The sequence below is a fragment of the Psammomys obesus genome, unplaced genomic scaffold, assembly GCF_907164565.1.
Source record: "Psammomys obesus unplaced genomic scaffold, mPsaObe1.curated_primary_1811, whole genome shotgun sequence".
NCBI lineage: Eukaryota > Metazoa > Chordata > Mammalia > Rodentia > Muridae > Psammomys > Psammomys obesus.
Genome location: NW_026596443.1, coordinates 2,139,864 through 2,161,762, shown reverse-complemented (window position 1 = coordinate 2,161,762; position 21,899 = coordinate 2,139,864). Strand labels below are relative to the sequence as shown.

Below are 21,899 nucleotides of genomic sequence, written 5' to 3'. Positions count from 1 at the left end.
CCACAGAGGACCAGGTCCGCTCCGCACCCTAGCAGGACAGACATAAGCAGCCTGAAAAGCCACAGGGGAGGGAGGCTGACAGAATAGGGTACATCGGAACAAGAGTGGTGACAGGGAGAGAGGCGCTCCTAGTATCCGCTCAAGGAGGAAACTCGGGAACGAGGCTCTGCACAGCCTCAAGTGTAAAGATTTCTTTTCATCAATGCCAAAAAGTGCATACAGTTAAGGAGATGGTTCTGTGGGTCAGAGCTTTGGTCTGCAAGCACCAGGACCTGAATTCAAATCCCCAGCATGAGTGTACAAGACTGGGCGTGGCTACATGCATTTGTGACTCCAGTCCGGTGGAGACCAATGGGTCCCGAGAGCTTGCTGGCTGGCCAGCCTAGCCCAGAGGGTGAAGTTCTAATTCAACGATACCTCGCTTCAAGGCAGTAGTAGAGAGCAGCAGAGGAAGATGCCAACAGCCTGCTCTGACCTGTGCACACAGGCGAGCGCATCCACACGCTCAGGTGTAGCTACCATACACCCACAAACATACACACGCATACACACGCATGCGCACACATGAATGCATACACACGTTCACACACACACAAGCAGGTGCACAGTGTGTTGATAGTAAGACAGACTGACAAAAGTAGAAAACATCCAGTGACCCAAGCCCTGGATCTGCCAAGGTGCGTTTCTACCCTTGCATGTACCAGGGCAGCACAGGCACACCCGACAGGCAGAGCAGACGCACGGATCCAGTCGACGTATCTGCTCTCCCTGGGTGTGTGACCTTGGACGTATGGACTAGACGAGAAGTGTGAGCAGCGGGTCGGGTGCAGCTCCTGCTCCTGGAGAGAGCGTGTGTATTCGGAGGACGGGCAGGCACCCGCCACTCAGGGACTCTTGAGAGGCCTGCCTAGGCTGCTGCTCCCAGCCTCAGGTCTCAGGTGGCGGCCTTTGACAGGCTGCTTTGCTCTTGCCCCCTCAGGTTGTCACATGGGACATAGCTGACAAGACACGACTACAGACTGATCATTGTCCCATCACTCACTTGCACTGTGCCCTCACAAGCCAGCCATTCCTCGACCCCAAGGCATAGAGCACTTTCACAAAGCAGGCTAGTGGACTGGAGCTAGGACCTGTCTCTGTGACTCGTGACTTTCACTACCTTAGACTGCAGTATATGATGCAATCAGAGCACCCGCAAGCCTGGAGGCCCTTGCCTTGGCTTGTAGAAAGCCGTCATCACCCACCTTGAGCCTGGCTTCCCGAGGACCTGGGCCTCGGAGCATGGCTCACTGAGGCTGCTGTCCAGCCATGGCAGCTGGGCAGCTTTGCACTCCTCACTGGGGCAGTGAGGATTGCCGTCCATGTCTGTGTCTCTCTCACCACGTTCACCCTGCCCTCTCTGCGGGGGCTGATGGGACGGGGAGAGGGACTTAGGGATCCTCAGCTGCTGACGACATGGTGGCCTCTTTCTTCCTGGCCTTTGCCCAGCCTCCTGCTGAAATGAGCAGAGGGGTCAGTGGGGAGAAGGAAGTGGAAACGGCCTATAAAGTGCCTTTGGCCCCATTCTCCACAGCTTAAGCCCTTGGGGGATTCTGGGTATAGACTGGTGTCTTGGCCAGAAGTAAAGGAGTTAAGAAAACTTAGAGGCTGGGGACTGGGTGAGGAAGAATGAGGAAGGTCAGTAGGGAAATCAGCAAGAGAAATCAGCAGCCTTCTCTCAGACACAACGACAGGCAGCCAGTGTGTTCCTCAAAAGGAAATGATCACCCTCCAGGGTTTCTCTCCCTTACAAACAGCTGCCCAGGAAGGGCTCAAAGAGCTGCTGGACTGGACAAGGCTGGGTGAATGCGCAGCATGGTTAGCCAGGGGCAGGAGGTACATCCCCACCCTAGCCCTGCCCGCCGGTCCAGCACCACCAAACTTGCCTTCCGAAAGCTGCAGATGAGCCCAGGGCGGGAATACCAAGGATGAGGCAGAGTGTTTGCTGCTATGCTGAGACAAGCTCTTGGTCCCAAAACTGTTGAGGAAAGGTGAGTAGTGGGACAGGGTTATTTGCTCTTGCTGAGTTGATGGACTGTACTTAATGCCTGCACACAAGGACGCAGTCTCAGGAGGAACCTGAGTAGCCCAAGGGCACCTAGTCAGCCTGGAGAGGAAGCAGGGCCGGGGCTGGCACCACACATGTGAACTTCTAAGCCCCATACTGCTGACTACAAAATGAGGGGCCTAAGTCCAGCATGGAGGTGCACAACTGTGATCCCAACACTTGGAAGGTAGAGGCAGGAGGATCAGGAGTTCAAATCCACCCTTGGCTACATTGTATCATATGTCATTATGTATAATGATCAACACTATGTATTAATCAGCGTTCTCTGGAGAAACAGGCCTTATGAGATGAATGTGTATATATTAAAGAATTTGTTTAATCAGTTTACATTAAAGTAGCAACAATAGCTGAGTGCCACCTGAGAGGCTGAGAACCTGGTAGCTGCTTGAGGCTGGGTATCCCAGCAGTTGGCAACTTGACAGAAGCTCAGTCTACAAGGCTGGGTGCCTCTGCACTCTCTGTCTGGCTCTGAAGGCCTGAAAGCCTCCTTAGTCCACAATAGAAGGCCGGTAACACTGGTTCCAACATCAGTGAAGAATAATCAGCAGCGACAGCAAGAGGGTAAAGCAAGTCAGCGAGAGGGAGGACTGAGCAACGGGAGTTGCTTGGGATCCCAACTACTCAGGAGGGTAAGGAAGACCACAGGTCCTCTAGCACCCTTTTGAGCTGGGCTGCTCCCGGAAGGCGCTGCCCACAGCCCTTTCGCCTGCCCACAGTTGAGCAGTAGAGCACACAGGTCTTCCTGCCTCAGTTAAGGTAATGGGGACAGTTCTTTGGGAGTGGCTCCCTATCCAGGTGGTTCTACTTTATGACAAGAGGACATTCAAACCAGCCATAACAGGCTCCATGAGATTCCATCCCAAAGCAACAATTAGAAAAAAAAAAGTCAAGAGCCCAAATGTCTATCATGAGGCACTGGTCAAATGAACTTAGGAGAAGAGAAACACAGAGAACTGTGTGTGCCAGCATGGAATAACTGGCAAAGCATCCTGGGAAGAGAAATTTGAAAGAGCAAAAATGGATGTTGGTGTGGCCTAGCCAGCAGCACTCAGGAGGCTGAAGCAAGAGGATTTTGACCTGTCTGGACTACAAAGTGAAGCTCTGCCTTTAAAAAGAAGTAGGGAAGCCAGGGGTGGGGGTACACACCTTTAATCCCAGAGGCGGAGGCAGGCTGATCCCTGTGAGTTCGAGGCCAGCCTGGTCTACAAAGTGAGTCCAGGAAAGCCAAGCCTACACAGGGAAACCCTGTCTCGAAACCACCCCCCACCAAAAAAAAAGAAAGAGGGGGTAGAGAGGGAGAGGAAAGGGAAGAAGAAGGAAGAGGAGGAGGAAAGTGAGGGGAGGAAGAAGGGGAGGGAGGAAAGGGATGGGAAAGCAGCTGAAAGAGAAGGAAGAAGGACAGGAGGGGAGAAGAATAGAAGGATGAGGAAGAAAAGGAGGATGGTGTAGGAAGGAGCACTTCTGGGGCAGCAGCAGGGCCTGGGGACAGGCTTGGGATTCCAACTACTCAGGAGGGTAAGGAAAAAACACAAGTTCAAGGGCAGCCTAAGCGACTCAGTGCAACCCCATAGTCAAAAAATAATTTTTAAGTAAAAAGCAGGCTGGAGCTGGAGCTCACTGGAAGAATGCTTGCCTAGCCTGGGCCAGGCCCTAGGTGGGATCCTCAGAATCACAGAAGTGGGGTAGGGCACAGAAACTGCACACTGGTGCAGGAACCAGGGCGGTGAGGTGACAGGCCATGGACCCACATGGCTCCTCTATCTTTGAGATTCCCAATCAAAATAATTATGGCACATTCAAAAAACAACATTTTTGTAAAAAGTGAGTGACGGAGGCTGTCCTTGTTTAACCTTCATAAGCACAACAAAACAGATCCTCTATTGAGCACCCAGCTCCGCCAACCCCTTGGTGGGTGCTGTGGGCTCCCAACAATGGACAGGCTCCTGACCCTTCCCAGCAGGAGCCAGGCCCCCCAGCTGGACAGAGGGATGGGTGCCCCAGGATTCCCACAGCCTCTCCCCTGCTGCGCACCCTAGCCTGGAAGCCTGTGTGAGGGGTGAGGGACGGCCAGCCTCTGTGGGGCCTGGTGACCACCCTGAGGTCTGAGCCCAAACCCATGAAGCCTACCCTGCCCTTCCTGGCAGTGGGAGGTGGGAGGCTGGGCCCTTCCTCTCTGCACTCAGAGGAATAAGGCGTCGTGTGACACAATCTGCCCTTTCTTCTCTGGCTGTAGTACTCTCTGCAGTAGCCAAAGCAGCCTTACCAGGAGGGCCAAAGAACAAGTGGGCCCCAGACTGATGGCGGTCAGGGTGGGCAGGCAGTCTCTGGGAAAGCAGCAGAAACCCGCCGCAGTGAGGAGCCACCTTTCTCCCTCCTCGGTCTGGCCCACTGCATGCTACCTCAGCCATGTTGCCAGGCCTCCCTGGTGGCTGCAGCCAGTTACTACACTTCCCATAGTCCTTCAGCATTCTCAGGAAATGTCCATGAGTGCCACATGAGGAAGAGATGACTATGTCACCCACTGTGTGTTTCCAGCACACTGAGAACCTTGGCTGTGTGAATGAGGCTCCTGAACCCTTGCTTCTGGCAAGCATCTCTAGATCCTGGGGATAAGTGAGGAGGAAGATGGGGTTATTCCAATACGTACACCTGAGAAAACCGAGGCTCAAATCTGTTTGCCAGGTATCAGGAAAGGAGCAGAGCTGACATTTTAACCCAGGTGTCCTAATGCCACAGCTAAGGCTCTTTTTACAATGCTGCAAGAGAGTTCAAAAGTCAACTGGTATAACCTCCAGTTTTACAAATAGCTAAGTCAGAGGGAAAGGGACAGCATGCAAGAGTCAAAGCTCAGGCCTCTGTCCCCAATCTGAGACTGCTCTATCCTGTCACAGAGAACAGAAGGTCAGGTTGGAAAATGTGGCCTGATTTGTCCCACCTCCCTTCCACTCTCCCGGTTACCGGTAGACCAGTGTCTGTGAACTCAGGCGTCTCCGTGATAGGAAGATATGTGCCACATAAAAAGAATGCTAGACTGAGCGCAGTGGCGCAACCTGTAATCCCAGCACTCAGGAAGCAGAGGCAGGAGGATCTCTGTGAGTTCAAGGCCAGCTGGTCTACAAAGTGAGTTCAGAACAGCCAAGGCTACAGAGAGAAATCCTGTCTTAAAGGAAAAAAAAAAAAAAAAAGAAGAAGAAGAAGAATGCTAGGCTCTGACTCTAAGCTAAGGGAACTGGGGGGGGGGGGCATTATGTGGAGTGGGGAAGTTCTTGCCCTGGCTAAAGGCACATAAAGAAATAAAATAAAATAAAATAAAATAAAATAAAATAAAATAAAATAAAATAAAATAAAATAAAATAAAATAAAATAAAATATGAACTCCAAAATATAACAGTAGGGTTTGTGGGAGTGGGCACAGGAGAAAAAATTAGCATGAGTGGATAAATATTATTTATTTATTTAGTAGTTATTTTTTATTTTGTTTTGTTTTGAGATGGTCTCACTCAGGTTTCCATGCTAGCCTCAAACTTGTAGTAACTCTCCTGCCTCAGGCCCTAAGTACTGAGATTACTGGCATGAGCCACTACAGCAGCATAAGCTGGAAACTGTTGACATGACTGTTAGGTAATGAGGTCTCCTGGTAAATGTGTGTATGAGGGCTCTGGGTGCAGCTGAATGGGAGAGCACTTGCCTAGCACATGCCAGGCCCTGGAACTGACCCTCTCCTAACACCGAGAGTGGAGGTGGGCAAGGAGGGAGCGATGGTCCAGAGTGCAATGTGTATGTTTTTAAATTTCTATAAAGAGCACTTTTAGGTTAGTATATCATGCCAAGGCCACAAGCCACCAGTTTGCAAACTGTACCTTAAACCTTCCTGAATGGCCTGGTGGTCCCATGCCTTCCTTCTACCTGCCTTTGTGTGGTCTGGAGCCAGGGAGATAAGAAGGGAGAGAGGGGATGCTAGCTTGGGAGGGGCTGCACTCCCAAGAGTGCAGGCTTCGGGGGTATGATAGTGAGAAGCCACACGTGACTGAGGCTTACTTCTCTCCTCCTCTCTTGTTAGACCACGATTCCTTCTAAAGCGCGACTGTCTCACCACCTCACACAGGGTTCTTTATCATCCAGAATTCCCTGAGACAAGGATGCAGAAACAGAGGCACTTCCGAATCAAGTGACTTCACTTTCTATGAGTGGAAGAGAGTAGTACTTGGGGGAATGTGTGTGTGTGTGTGTGTGAGAGAGAGAGAGAGAGAGAGAGAGAGAGAGAGAGAGAGAGAGTATATAGAGTCCCTTGTGGGCTACAGGGCTCTGTTGGCCTAATGATGACTGTGTGAGTGTATTTCTCTGAGATTCTGAGCAGGAAGTTGAGCTGGATAGACCTTAAAGCAAAGGATACTTGGCTTTTCAGCTGGGTAGTATTGTTAGGATAACAGAGACTCTTGACTCAGTTTCCAGGAAGTTGATACGCACTAGGGAGGCCTGGATGATGACTGCACAGTCTCCAAATCTCTGAGTGTGACACAAAGCTGAAAGAAGACCCCAACATTGTCCTTGTGAACTAGGAGCAATGGCTTGAAGACTTACAATTAGAAATCTGCTTTAACTTTGCTGTGTGATCCTCAGGCCACCAGACTTCCCCCTCTCTGATCTTCAGGCTAGCCTTCTGGTCACCTAACCAGTTTCCTCTCATGTCAGCTCACTGCACAGTGAGGCTCCCCTCCCTCAGCAAGCTCCTGGAGGTGATGATGGAGAAATAGCATCACCGCATCTGCTCCTCAGTGAGTTGAAGAACTGACACCAGAGAAAGCAAGGCACTTGTTAGTAATTCAACAGGCCAGGGCTGGACCCAGCGACCTCACCCCGCCTGCGCCTGCGCAGAAGCAGAGGGCTTTCCAAGCACTTCCCTCCCTTGATTTGGCTTATTTTCCAAACACGGGTCAAATGGTCCCTCTCCAGAGCGGCAGCAGCAGGAAACGTTATTAAAAGTGAGCCGTTAGCGGGCATCGGGTGTGGATGAGGTCTGTGGAGTTTTGGCTGCCAAATAAAGACTTTATTGTTGTCATTCCTTCTTTCCCAAGCGCCCTCCCTCTCTCCTCTGCTCCCTCCTCCTCTCTGCCCTTCCCCCTCCAATCTGCCCCTCCCTCCCCTAACCTAACCTCCCCACCCCAATAGGATCTTGTGGAAGAAAGTCAGGCAGACACACTCAGGCAGGCACCAGTGGGAGACCAGAACTTCTAGCTGGCTCTCAGCTGCCACCACTCCACCAGAGGGTGGAGAGGAAGACAGGAGTGCCCCAGAGTCCAGAGGAGAGGCAGGTGTGTGCAGGTAAGTTCAGGCAGTGGGGTGAAGGCTGGAGACTGGAAGGCTCCTTCCTCCAGGGCTCCCCTTTAGCTCTGTCCAGTTTTTCTTTCTTCCCTCTTTCCCTTCTTCCTTCTCATTTTCCCCCCCAGGAGCTAAGACTTGTCTTCCTCATTTTTTGCTGACACTCTCTTGTCCCTTCAAGCATCCTGAGTACTTGTGTTTGCTTGCTACTGAAGTTAAACTTCCTTAGCACAGATGTTTTGTTGAACATCCAGAGCTGTGTCGCACACAGAATTTCAACAGAGCAGGTGTTGCCATAGAAACCGGACACTAGAATCCAATTTTCTGCACTTTTCATGTACTGTCACACATTGCAGAAAACAGGCGACAGACACACAGACACAGACATATACACACACAAATATGGTCTTGTCTCTTATCCTCTCACATGCCTTCTCAGCTGCCTGACCAGAGAGAAAGTGTCCTCCTGCCGAGATGACAGCCAAAAGACAATCATGTCTTGGCTAAGCAGGGAGGACATGAGCAACAGGGTGATTTTCTTCTTTCTTTTAAGCTTAATTGGGCAGGAGGGAGAGAAAAGTGGCTCTCCCGCTTGCATGCTCTCCTCTCAGCAGCCGGAATTCCTGTCTACCTCATCCAAACCACTTGGTTTTTTCAAAGAGAACTCAACTGAGTGTACAAACGTTGGAGGCATAACTCCAAGTTAATGGTTCTTCTTTTCCCTGCAGATAGTCAGAAACAGGTTTCTCTCTGAAGTTATTCTGAGATTATCCTGAGCATTCAGTTGTAAGGGGACTTGAAATAGAGGAAGTAGGGACAAGTGGGAGGGAAACCTGAGAGCCTTGTTTGCATAACTCCCTCATCTCCAGCAATAGAGAAAGCCCCAAAGCAGCAAGAAGGGTGACACTAGTTGATCTTCAGAAGCCCCTGGACAGTTAGGCAGAGAATATAGAGGGTTTGCTAAAAACATAGCCAGACACACTCACTACAGACCTATTAAGCTCAAGAAGTCCCGAGCTGTTTTAATTCATCCTGAGACTTCCCTAGTGTTCCCTATACAGAGGGCCATGTGGCTTCCTGGAAAAGGAGCCCCACAGGCCTCACAGTGGGGACTGGGAGTGACTACTGGAGGGAATAAAGCACCCTCTTATGATTGCTTCTTCCCTCCATCATCATCTTTATAAGCTAGGCAACCATATTCCTGGAGAATGTTCTAGAAAGAAAGGAAGTTGCCTCATGATAGCTCCTCTTACATGCTAGGCTACATGCCTAGGTACCCAAGAGCTGGTAATGGCCACTGATCCCATTCCATCTAGATCCCCTCTCTCTGTGCCTCACAGCTTTGTCCCATTTGACTCTCTCAGAGGACAGACAGGTTGATGCCTTCCTGGAGGGCTTGTGAGTAGAGCATCTCAAAGCTAGAAGGAACAAAAAAAGGCAGGCAGGGAGAAACCTTAGATTTCAAAAGGAGCCACAACCAGCAGAAAAGAAAAATGTCCATTTGCTGGCCAGGGTCCCCAGCTCTGCAGAAAGCAGAGAGCTTGGTTATCCAGTCAGGAGGGAGACACACAGCTGGCTTTGTCCAGGCGTCTTGGGAGTTCCAAACAGCTGATCCTGAATGTGGTCTTCTGAGCCACAAAGGAAATGAAGTTTCTTCTTCGAGGAAGATCCAGTACCTAACTTCAAGAAAGACCCCTGCCTTCCAGCAGTAGGAGAATGGAGGAGTAGGAGAATGGTTAACCAACCAGGCTGATGAGGGGAAAAATACCATTACTTCAAAGTGGTATCAGCAACCCCTTCTCATACACCAAACATGCACTTTGCACATCAACTGATTTAACCCTCACAGCATCCAGACTGGAGCTGAAGCTCAGAGATGGAGTGCCCTGTTTTGGGTCTTTAATACCCCTGAAATAAAGCTGCTAAAATAAATAAAGCTGCCTGTTTTATCCATGTGGAAAGTGATGTCTGTGTGGTGCTTGAAACCACAGCAACATCACAGATTCTTCTTGGCTTTAGTCAAAAATTGAAGGTGCTGGGGAGAGAGGCAGGAAGGCAGCTATAGGGGCAGCCAGCTATTAGGGATTGTCTGACTGTTTGATTTCTTCCACATCCCTCTCAACGGGGAGAGTGCTCTTTCAGACTAGTTCCCTGAAACCATAAAACCTCCACTCTGTTTACATTCTGCCTGTTCAAACTAGAACATGACGGCTACTTTGCAATAGTGTTAAACTTGGTTTTAGTACTTTTTGATCTGTGTTGCATTTTAAACTTGCCTCTGCCACTTACACCTGACAGCTGGGTGAGCTTAACCCACCCCCAGTTCATGCTGTGCCTTTAGAAGGACCCTTCTCTCTGGGATTTTACTGGCCCATGGTACCTCAGCACCATTAAGGAAGAATACAAACATTGACAGCCCCTGGATTCTTACCACAGATAAACAGGACAGGTGGGAAAGAGGACTACCTCACTTTAACGTCAGGGAGCCTCTCCCAGAGCCTGCTCTTCCGTAAACAAGCCCTCCCTCCCAGTTGCAGTCTTCTTTCTAGAACGTGCCTTTAGATGCATGAGCTCATCCCATCCTCACACAGATGGCAAGCCTGGGGCCCAAAGGGAGGGTCACAGGCCGGATTCAAGCCCAGATCCACGCTGTCAGGATGAAATTTGAATTGTAAACTCCCTTAGGAAAGGCTTTTAAATACAGAACATGAATTGGGGTTGGATAAAGCAGCAGCTTTTTTGAGAGTCAGCGCTGGAGAGCAGAACTGTGTGAGCTTGGGGCGGGACATGCTCAACAAGTGTTCATTGATTGAGGGTGAGCAGGGCCCAGTAGGGGCTGAAATTGAACAGGATGTGGGGAGGTATACTTTCAGAGGTGTAAGTGATTTTAAGCACAGACACATACCCACCCGAAGGGAGCTAATGATGTGGAAGGCAGGAGCCTAGGTCCCTGGCTCTGGGCTTGGTTGATGAGACTACAAGCCCCTCTTGGGTAGGATTACCTCTGGTCTGTCTCAGCTCCTCTCTCTCTGTGAAGCTTTAGGACAGCAAAGCATGGCTAGAGAGAATGGCTGTGCAGTGAGAGCTTCCCAGAAGCCTAGGACAGCCTGGCTCAGCAGGAAGGGGTGTGCCCAAGAGGAAAGCCTTGGGAATGAACACAATTTCCTTGTGCACTCTGCACACAGATCTCTGATTCAGCCTGGAGCTGAAAGAGGGGAGGGCTGATCCTCTTCTCTAGTGAAACTCCCACTTCAGATCCAAGGAGCTTGTTTTGGGGGACCCCCTGGGGCTCTGGGAGGAGCATGGCTAGCCCTGAGATCCAGAAGAGAGTGTCCAAAGGACTAAGGAAGATACAGGTTCTCAAAGAGTCTGTCCTGGAGAGGAGGATGAGGAAGGCCTGGGGACCCCATGCCTGAGACAGGCGGGGAGAACTGAGTGGCCTTCCCGCTGGGATAGCCAGGGCAGTGGAGCCAGGGCTGCCCAGCACACAGACACCGAGCCCCACCCCTACCCACAGCAGCAGAAGCCAGCTGTCCAGGCCACCATGCCCCATGGGACAGGCTCTGCTGGGTCCCCTGGAAAGCTTTGTTTGGCTAACTTGGTGTCCATTACTTCACCTTGGAAGTGTTTTTGGCACTAAGGATAACAAAGAGAACTGGAGAAACGTCTATAAGACCTAATTTTGGCTTTGGGGTAAGATTTCTCACAGCATAGGGATAATTTCGCTTACAGACTTCTGGGTAATTCATAAACAAAGAGATTAAAAATGAACGACAACAACAAAAAAGGTCGGGGTTGCAAAGACTGGTGCTCTTAAGTGTTTTTGGAATAGTAACTCTTCATCCTCTTCATTTTTATGTAGTATGACTACTCTGTTTTCAAGAAAATTAAAAGCCTTATAAAAAGGATAATTCATAACACACCAGTTTATAGAGTGGTGTGGAATTGATCAACAAGGCTCAAGTTCAAATATGCAAGGAATGTATTATCTTTTTAGTCCTTTCAGAGGAGTCTTGGCAGATAAGCCAAGAACCTAGCTGCAGCTCCTTTATCACATAAGGCCCAGGGAAAACACCCGCCTAGACATGCCTGCGAGGTTTGTCTGAGAAGAAACCCACCTCAGACAGGAGAGAGAAACATCAGGCAGGACGGTCTTTTTCTTCCCAGTTCTACCCTCCTTCCCACCGTAACCGACACATAAAGCTCACACATGCATACAGGGCCCTGAGAATGTGAGTTTGGCCATGTGTATGGAAATGACTGAGTATATGTACAGAGATGTACAGAGTGGTACTGAGGGCAAAGAGGTAGGTGCATGAGTGTGTGTGTGTGTGTGTGTGTGTGTGTGTGTGTGTGTGTGTGTGATATGTCTATATGTATGTGTATGAGTGGTGTGTGTGTGTGAGTGGTGTTTGTGTGTGTGTGATCTGCATACATGACTAGGGACAGGCACAGTTAACCTTTGCCCATTAGTTGCTGAGCTCCTCCTGCTTGCCTGTTATCTGTCATATTTAGCTCTACTTGAGCATCTGGGAATCCCTCTACCCGCTGCTCCTTTCCTTTGACCAAAGCAAATAGCAGATAGTCCCTAGGATAAGCAAAGGAAGATTTGACGTTGCTATGGGCTCAGGGGGTAGGTGGGAGATGGAGGTGTAGTCTGGAGGCCATGATCACAGGCTTCAAGTACAAGCTAGGAACACACTTCAGCCCACTCTGCATGAGAGCCCCCAAGAAGTCTGCACTCCGAGAGCTACAGTGGTGAGGAATATGCAAGATAGGCCAGCAGTGTGGGGCGGGTAGTGTCAGGGTTGGGGAGCTCTAGGGATACAAAGGACAGGGCACCCTCTCCTGGGGTCTTCCTACCCCAGGCAGAGAAGGCAGTCGGCCATGGGACTTGCCACTCTCCAACTAGTATGCTATTTCTCCCTTTCCAACTTAGCTCCAGCTGTACAAGTTAGCAGAGCCTCCAAAAAAAAAAAAAATGCCCTCAGCTCTTGACCCCAGTGTCACTGAGGCTATCAGGAAGTCCTTCCTGAGGCCCCATTTCAACACTCCCAATTCCAAAGTATCCGGAGTGACAATACCAGGTCTAAAGAAAGGAAAGTGTTTTCCCCACGTCTTTTTATTCTTTTTCTGTTTATTTTCCCAAGGGCCTCTACATCTGGGGAAGGATTCTTGGCATGGCTCTACTGGCAAAGGCCAGCAGTCTCTGAGCCAAGTGTAGAGGAGGGGACAGAGCACGGGTGAGTGACTACTGGTATCTGAGCAGTTTCCTTTCAGGAGACCTCTTGGATTTTTGTCACTGTCAAACAGCCTCCTGGCCTCCCCCAGCCACTTCTTCCACAGGAGCCACAGTGGGGGCTGGACATGGTGGGTGGATTGCAGACCATTTTTAGCAATGAAATGTTTTCCTCCTTTCTTCAAATGCTTTGTCTAACCACTGTGTGTGTGTGTGTGTGTGTGTGTGTGTGTGTGTGTGTGTGTGTGTTCTTATCTCTTTCCGTATTTCTATCTCCATCTATAACAGATTTAAGGAACAAAGCTGCTCAGGCAAGCACAGGAGTTCCCCTGGGCATCCCTTCTCAGTGACCTGAGGTGCACAGGAATGTGGTCACTGTTGAAAATCCACTGCCATGTGGGATTCAGAAGGGATCTTCCAGATCTGCAGCTTAGGACTCTGAGCCATATCCCGGCATTATCTTGAAAAAGGCAGAGAACTTTCCTTCCGGGGGGACGGGGTAATAAAGAGTGTTCAGCAGGTTTTGAATGTCTCTCCAAGTCAGAACACTACCTTGAGCACTCTCCTTATAAGAGGTATGATTCTCTCATGTTACAGCTGGAGAGAGGACCCCCACCACACACACACACACACACACACACACACACACACACACACACACAGGCACAGGGTTTCCAGGATTTCTAGGTTCCCAGCACCTTGTGTTTTCTACCAACACACACCTTTCCACAAAAAGCTGAGTACCAGCACAACAAGGTCTTTGTGAAGTAATCTGTAGCCCCAGGTCCTCCCTTGCTCATCAGGCCCCTGCCTCAGTCTCTCTCTTCGGGATTTAGTTTGGAGGATCCCTGCTGCAGAGACTCGCCTTCTATTCCTGAGGCCCAGCAGGCTAATTGCTTCCAGTTTCCTTCCTGCAGGTACATCACCTGGATCATGAGGGCATCCTTCTTCTGGCTCCTCCCACTTCTCCTCATCTTGGCCTCAGTGGTCCAAGGCCAGCCAGCAAGACCCAAACCTGGGACGAGGCGCAAACCCAAGCCAAGGCCCACACCCAGCTTTCCTCAGCCCCACGAGCCAGCCGAGCCTACAGACCTGCCTCCGCCCCTTCCTCCTGGCCCTCCATCTGTCTTCCCCGACTGTCCTCGGGAATGCTACTGCCCCCCTGACTTCCCATCAGCCCTCTACTGTGACAGCCGGAACCTTCGCAAGGTCCCTGTCATCCCAGCCCGCATCCATTACCTTTACCTGCAGAACAACTTCATCACTGAGCTCCCTCTGGAGTCTTTCAAGAATGCCACAGGCCTGAGGTGGATCAACCTGGACAACAACCGGATTCGCAAGGTGGACCAGAGGGTGCTAGAGAAGCTCCCGAGCCTGGTGTTCCTCTACATGGAGAAGAACCAGCTGGAAGAGGTGCCGTCAGCTCTGCCCCAGAGTCTGGAGCAGCTGAGGCTGAGCCAGAACCACATCTCCAGGATCCCGCCCCGGGTGTTCAGCAAGCTGGAGAACCTGCTGCTCCTCGATCTGCAGCACAATCGGCTGAGCGACGGTGTCTTCAAGGATGACACGTTCCAGGGCCTCAAGAGCCTGATGCAGCTCAATCTGGCTCACAACATCCTGAGAAGGATGCCGCCCAAGGTGCCCCCGGCCATCCACCAGCTCTACCTGGACAGCAACAAGATCGAGACCATCCCCAGGGGCTACTTCAAGGACTTCCCCAACCTCGCCTTCATCCGCATGAACTACAACAAGCTGTCAGACCGGGGGCTCCCCAAGAATGCCTTCAACATCTCCAACCTGCTGGTGCTCCACCTGTCACACAACAAGATCAGCAACGTGCCGGCCATCAGCAACAAGCTGGAGCACCTGTACCTCAACAACAACAGCATCGAGAGTGAGTGGGTGGGCCGGGGCTGGCCGCAGGCGACAGCAGATGCTCAGTGTGTCTTTCTCAGGACCACCATGGTGGGGTAACAAGAAGCAACTACTGGCAAGGTGTAGCCTGCTAGAGGTTTTTGGGGGGTTAGTTGTTTTTTGTTTTGTTGTTGTTGTTTTTGAGGTAGAGTTTCTCTGTGCGTAGCCCTGGCTGTCCTGGAACTCGATCTGTAGACCAAGCTGATCTCGAACTCATAGAGATCCACCTGCCCCTGCCTCCTGAGTGCTGGGATTGAAGGCGTGCCCCACCTCCTGGCTTAGAGTTCTTTCTAATATGCACATAAGGCCATATGTTCCATCCTTAGCACTGAAGAAGGGGAGGGGGTCCCACTAGTTTTGAATGTGGCCTCACTATTTGCTCCATCTGTGTGACCTTGAAAAGATATTCAACCCGAAAGGAATGTTTCCTTCCCTGTGAAATGAGGATGACAATAGTATCTTCTAACATGAAGTCAGTAGAATGAGCTAATCATGTGTGGACGAGGTACACTGAACACCATGTGTGAGAGGCGTGAGGTTTTCTTTCTCTGTCCATTCTTGTCACGCATCAGCTTTGCCGGCCACTGGATCTGTAACTGGGATAGACACAGAAATACTGCTGGGTACTTTCCTAAGAGTAGAACAGAGATGCAACGTGCTCATGTCCTGGGCCTGCCCACTGCAAAAGAAGCCAGCCGAAGCCAGGCAGGGGACTTCCCACATCTGAGCCCTGGTTTCAAAAGTCTGTGAAGGGCACTCAGAGAGGCAGCTATGTAGTCAGGGCATAGAACTGCTAAAGACTGTTTACCTGCTTTCTGATTCCAGAGCTCAGTCTTGCTTCAGTCAAAAATGTGAGGCCAGGCATGGTGGTATATGTGTATAAGCCCAGCACTTGGGGAGAGAGGCAGGACAGCCAGAAGTTGTCATAGAGTCTTGGACTCTATGAAACCCTGTCTCAAACAACAAGACTCTGTCAACTGGGTATGGTGGCACATGCCTGTAATTCCAACTCCCAGGTGACTGAGACTAGAGGGCAGAGAGTTCAAGGTCAGCCTAGGGAGTAAAATAGGTCTGATCAGAGCATACACACAAAGGCTCAGAAAAAGAAGTTGTTTAGTCCTTGAACAAACCACTCCTATAGCAATGCAGCAGCCGGCCATCCCCAGCTGAAATCACAAACCAGTAGCCTGACTCTGGAAGTTAGGTGCTGGAGGCCACACCTTGTCAGAGTCACCCTGTCCCCAGGAGAACCGAGTCCACACTCTTGGTTGCCATCCCCTTTCTCCTCATTGTGGGCTGCGGTTCCCCTACAGCTGACTTCTCCCCCTTCCTTCTCCATAGAAATCAATGGGACCCAGATTTGCCCCAACAACCTCGTGGCCTTCCACGATTTCTCCTCGGACCTGGAAAATGTGCCACACCTGCGCTACCTGCGGCTGGACGGAAATTACCTGAAGCCCCCCATCCCCCTGGATCTCATGATGTGTTTCCGCCTCCTGCAGTCTGTGGTCATCTAGGCTGTGCCCAGAGCTGGACTCCTCTGACAGCACTTGAAGGCTTGGTGGCCCAAGCTCTGGTGTCCACTGTTTCTTTGTGTCTTTCTCTCTTGCTTCCAGCTCTTTCTTCTTACCCCTTTCTGAGGATGGGAAATACCATATACTCTGCTCCAGCTCTAAAGCTAGATTTCCCCACCCAGTCCAAAGACACCCTGCCAGCCAAAACTTCTGGTCTTCTTTGGTCTCCCATTGCTTCAAAAACATAAGTGTCTGTCAACAGGCATAGCCCCTCCCCTCTCCCCCTTCCCCTACCCCCCTCCGACAGTCTCTCCCAGGTAAGGCTGATCCATGGACTGAAACCTTATTTTAGTCTTAGTCCAATAAGAAGCAGAAATCATCCCAGAGGTGAACCCTGGGAAGTTCTGCTGAGAACCTCCACCTTGGGAAACCATCTCAAGAAGGCCAACAAAATCAAGGTCTCCTGGGCCAAGATCCCTTCCGAAACTGTTGCTTTGCCACCCTGTTTCCTGACAGCAGACATCACCCTGCTCTCTGCTATCCTGCATTCTTCAGGAATAAAGTGGGAGGAGATGACTAAGGTGGGGTGTGGAGGCAGGGTTTCCCACAAGTGTCTCCAGCCGTCCCTCCTCTGCCCTTCTTCCTCCTCTGGGCAAACACAACACACAGCCTCTTGGCTGGGGAACAGCCAGGGAGAAGAGTGGTTTAAGAAAGTAGACTTTATCTAATAGGTAGGAGGGGGCAGTCAGAGCCCCAAAATGGGTCTGTGTGGACATGGGTGAGCCCTACAATCTCCCTTACCCAAACCTGACAAGAGGCTCTAAGTCTGGGAGGACAGTGTTGACAGTGGAGGGCCAGGAGTCAGCATCCCACTCTCTGTGCTCTCTTGGGCTCTCTGTTGTGTACACAACCCAGGCATCTTCACCCCAAAGGCAGTTCCTGAGAAACAGGGAGGAAGGGGTGGAGCACCTGGAAATCTCCCAGAAGCCTCTTCCACACTGGGGATTAGCCTCCACCTCTGCGGCAGACTCATCAGTGACATCTGGTGGCTGGTGAAGGTCACAGCCGACTCCACTCTCTTTGGGGTGATGTTGCAACTTCCTGATTCCCTAGGGGAAGAAGGCCATGGGTGACTGGCAGAGTGTCTTTCTCCTAATGAGTCTGAAGGGAAGGACACTGAGTGAGTATGAATGGGGAATCTTTGGGAGTTTAAGGGAAGCTAGTTTGACCTTGGCCTTGTCAGGTCTGTTTTGTTAGGCTTCCACATCTGCAAACTGGGGCAGTAAATGGGATGCTCCTTCAAGGTCCTCTCAGAGCTCATGTTTTGTGTCTGTGCTCCCTCTTCTAACACAGGACAAATGGCATTAACTTCCTTTCGCAGTAATTTATTTCCTGCATAGAGTGCCCCTCCCCCAAAGATGTCCCTATCCCAGTTTCCTAGCCCAGGTGAGCAGCTTGGCAGGTTCCCAAGAACCTGGGCTTCTGGCCAGTTCCTTCCCTTCACCTCCCTCTAGGTAAGGCTGCCCTTGCCCTGCCACAGTTCCCTTTATGCAGGATGATGAGGGCTATGGGGAAGTGAATGTTCTAGAAGTGAGTGAGGCACAGGGCCCATGCTCATTAGGATGGCTCTCCCGGGAATAGTGCCACACACTGTGTAAGACGTTGGATTAGGCTGGGCCCTTTAGTCCAGAAAACCCATTCATAGTCTCCATCACATTTCTCATCTGCTCATTACTGAAAATAGAGGCTGAGTGGCCTCTTTTCCCCCGCTGTGCAGCTTCCCAGTTTTTCCTAGTTGCAGCTGGTTTCTCCAAGGCTCCTGCTTAAAGTCAATAGATTATTATTGCTGAAAGCAACCTGGTGCTATAGCCTGGACAAGCCCCTTCTGCTCCTATGTTCAACCTTCAACCTCAGCCCATCTGGTGAGGCCATAGGGAGCACAGCTCCTGTGGCTGCTGGGGATGGGGGTGGACACTGATCCTTCGAGCATGAGCTAGCATCACATCATCAGTATTCCATTATCCAACCTGGACCATGCCACCTTCCTCCACTGCTTTCTGCTGCTGTCAGCTAGAGGGTGAGGGTTAAACTGGCTTTACAGGAGACACACGTGTGCGTGCGCATGCGCGCGCACAGACACACACACACACACACACACACACACGACATGCTCGTGCATGAACACGTGCACACATAATGCACTCATGAACAGAGTACTGGTACCTGTGAAGTCTAGAAAGCCCCTCCTCACACAAGTTCATTCCATCAGAACCATTGACTTCTATACATGTAGGTGCATGTGTAGGTGTGTGTGTGTTCTGTATATCCTGTCTATCTCTTAAAGACCATGCTAACTCTGATACAGCTTCCCCATTTTGACCAGCTTCATAGCAGAGGAAATAAAGTCATATGGAAAAAAACTATGGGAATGGGTCAAAGTCAACAATAATACCTGGAAGCTCCTTGTTACCACACTCCTGCATCTTGCTGAGAAGATGGGCAGAGAAAGTGTCTTTCTTAAAAAGTGTTTTGTTTTGTTTTGGATTTGTGTGTCTGAGCATTTAGCCCAAGGTATGTGTGTGCACCATGTGCGTGCCTGGTGCCCACCATGGTTACAAGGTGGTGCTGGATCCCCTGGAACTGGAATTATAAATGGTTGAGAGGCTTCATGTAGGCTCTGAGAACTGAACCCTGATCCTCTAAATGGGTAACAGCTGCTCTTAACCTCCAAGTCACGCCTTATTAAGAAACTCCCAGGAGCCAAGCATGTTGGTGCACAGCTTTAATCCCAGCACTCAGGTGGCAGAGGCAGGCAGATCCTAGGAGTTTGAGACCAAGCTAAATAGTAAGATCTTGTCTCAAGAAGAAAACAAACTCTCATAGGAGAGATCTCCCAGAGCCTTTCCTTAGAGAATGTCCCCAAAACTCATAATCTACATGAAAAATTATTCCTAAAGTCGGACCAGAAATCTAATCGTTCCATTTGAAACCAAACCAGCCAGGATCTTTGACTCCAAGGATATCAAACTGTGGAGAATTTCTCAGTACTCAGCACCAAGGCTTACACACAGGAAGATGTGTGGTCATCTTTTTTAACTAATTGGGGAAACGCCTCATACATGGGAAGTGCCCAGGGCAGACAGCCAAGGACCAAATCATCTGGAAAGGTCCACAGGCCATGCACAAGCTCGAACAGGCAAGAACAGTTACCAGGGCTCTCTTTAGAGGGAATTTAGCTACAGAAGGCCGTTCTCGCCCTCCCAACCACAGCTATTTAGCGTGGGATGAAAACCGACATCCTACACAAGATCCTACACTGTCGTTCCTCCCTAACTGCCTGATATGTGCCAGGAAGGACCTTGTTAAGAATTCAAGGTGGGAGAGGCATGCTTCATGACCCTGGGGAGTCAATAACTCGATAAGAGGATGGGATGTTTCCACAAATTCGTTTTTCTAATTGTAATGACGTTAGCTATCTGCAACTCAAAGGGGACATTTTCTGTCTGCCTGAGAAGTCTCACAAGAGCCGGCTCTGAGGAACCTAGTTTTGCCAGCTAGCAGGAGAACGCGTATGACTTGGAAGGAAACAGCGGGAACAAAAAAGGTTGGGGTATAGACCACGTCAGGGTGGGTGGAGGGTTCCTAGTTTTCAGCAGCGAATACCAAAAGGCAGAAGTGTCGCTGAACTTTCTGCCCTCCTCTCTCACTGCCCACAACAGGGCTGATTTCCGTCCACGCGGCCTGCTGCCCCCACTCCATCAGCACAGCTCGTGTCTCTGTTAAAGGGCAGCGCTTGCCAGGCTCGCGGATCAGCGGCTGTGCGGGCCGCTTCCCACACAGGTCCGCGTTCCCGTCCACCAGCGCCCCTGAAAATCCATGGGAACGACTGCGAGCTTGCGAAGGCGGGAATAGAAGCTGGGAGAAAGTGTAGGATGACAGCCTGCAATGCAAGGAGTTTGCTTCGGGGTGGGGAGGTGGTGGGGATGGCGTGGGAGCACGCACATGCGCGGTGCAGAACTGGCTGCGCCGCCTAGGAGTGCGGGGGAGGAGGGAGGCGACGAGGAGGGGGGAGTGTGGAGAGGGTGTGTCACAGAGAGCGGGGAGAAGGGTGGGAGCAGGTGGTAGGGGGAATGAATGAACAGCCTCATCTGCATTCCTTGCATGGATAAATAGCATGGAGGTGGGAGGGGACACTCCCTTCTGTCTGTAGAGACCCGAGGGTCTCTGGAAGAAAAGAAAGAAGGAGCAGGGCCAGCCAAATGTGCCATCTGCTTCGAGGGCGTCCTCCTGGCTGGGGACTGTTAATCTCCCTCCACACAGTTGAGCTTCTGGAAGCTGATACTCCCCAGCTGGGGGATCTCTGAGACAAACAGCCTTGGTCTGGCAGGTGGCCTCTTGGGTTGCCCTTCCCACACCAGTTGAGGCCTTCTCAGGGTCTAGCTGTTAGGTCTGCCCACTCACCTGGCATCGCAAGCTGGGGATGGCTTCTACCAAGGCCATCTGTTCTGAATGCACAGACTCACCGTGTTTTTAGGATTCCTGGGATGAAGTTGAAAAAGGTGAACCTTGTGATCCTGGAAAACACTCAAAATGTGGTGCTGGCCTTGGCTCTGGGTGACCTTGGGCCAATCACTTCCACTCTTTGGCCCTCTGTCTCCTCCTCTACAATAAGGAGTTTGTATAGATGATCTTCAGGGGGCCTCAAAGCTGGGACTCAGGATGTGGCCACAAGAAAAGAGGAGGGAGTTAAGAGCATCAGAGAAGCTATGCACCAGAATCAAGAGCACATTCTCCAGCCCCTCCCCTCCTCTGGGGCATATTGCAAGGAAAGATGGGAAGTCGAGGTGGGAAGGGAAGGGTTAAGTTCCAGGCCAGAGACCATGCACAATGGCACAATGCCTTATGAGCCTGTAAGCCAAAGCCCTGCCTTGTCCTTTCTTCCTACAGGAGCTAGAGAACTTCCTGTCTTGTTCTTGGTGACCACCATCTGTGAACTTGAAGTTGGTCTTCAAATCCTACCCTGTTGCCCTTGAAGTCACTGGAGCCCTAAGACCTTCCTTGGTGATTTTGTTTGATACAATTCCAGGCGTGCTGGGGTAGCACTGGTTGCCGTGCCCCAGGCCACACTTCTTTCTCTTTGGATTCCACCTATGAAGTCAAGCGTCATCATTCCTGAGGGGATGGCGTGGGGAATAGGAACAGCATCCCTCAACTCAGCCTTCTGGAAAATTCTAAATCTGACTGACAAACCCTCAAAGACTAGAGAAGAAGGTGTGGAAGCCATGGCGTGTGTGTGTGTGTGCGTGTGTGTGTGTGTGTGTGTGTGTGTGTGTGCGTGCTTGAATAAGCAAAAAAAATTCCTGTTCATTAAGTAAAGAAATAAGATTAGGGACCCCTGAGGTGAAAGGAAGGGACACAGCAGGACATCTCAAAGAATGGAAAATCTAATTAGACACATGGCTCCCTGGGCCAACTACTTATCCTCTCGCTGGCCAATAGATGAGGGAGTGTCTAGCTGTCCCCTAGACTGACGGGAAGTCATCTCTTCCATCAGAGCCTTTATCTCCCTGGAAGCTGCAGGGTCAGGAGGAACCAAAAGCATCTAAAAGGTAAGGTCAAAGGTTGGAGGCCTCATGTGCACTGACATGCAAATAAAGGGACAGTCAGGGCTGGGGGAACGGATGGAGAAAGTACAAGTCTCTAACCAAAGAGCGAGAGGCTTTCGAGTGGCCCGTGGAGACAGTTTGAGAGAGCATGTATTTTGGTTGGGCGTGGGAGTGGGGACAAAGATACCAGCTCTTACTAT

At 50.7% G+C, this 21,899-nt stretch overlaps 1 protein-coding gene across 1 annotated transcript; it reads left to right on the top strand.

The window, feature by feature from the left end:
• The first annotated feature begins 7,294 nt into the window (after positions 1 to 7,294).
• On the top strand, positions 7,295 to 18,516 carry Prelp (proline and arginine rich end leucine rich repeat protein). Its single transcript, XM_055598196.1, has 3 exons — positions 7,295 to 7,429; positions 13,583 to 14,559; positions 15,921 to 18,516. The coding sequence occupies exons 2-3, from the start codon at positions 13,599 to 13,601 to the stop codon at positions 16,094 to 16,096; spliced, it is 1,137 nt and encodes a 378-aa protein (XP_055454171.1). The 5' UTR covers positions 7,295 to 7,429; positions 13,583 to 13,598; the 3' UTR covers positions 16,097 to 18,516.
• The last annotated feature ends 3,383 nt before the right edge of the window (positions 18,517 to 21,899 follow it).

Excerpts from the sequence above, each read along its gene's own strand:
- Prelp (XM_055598196.1), top strand. The coding sequence starts at position 13,599 with ATGAGGGCATCCTTCTTCTGGCTCCTCCCACTTCTCCTCATCTTGGCC. Across the intron at positions 14,560-15,920 it reads CAACAACAACAGCATCGAGA|AAATCAATGGGACCCAGATT; the intron begins GTGAGTGGGTGG and ends CCTTCTCCATAG.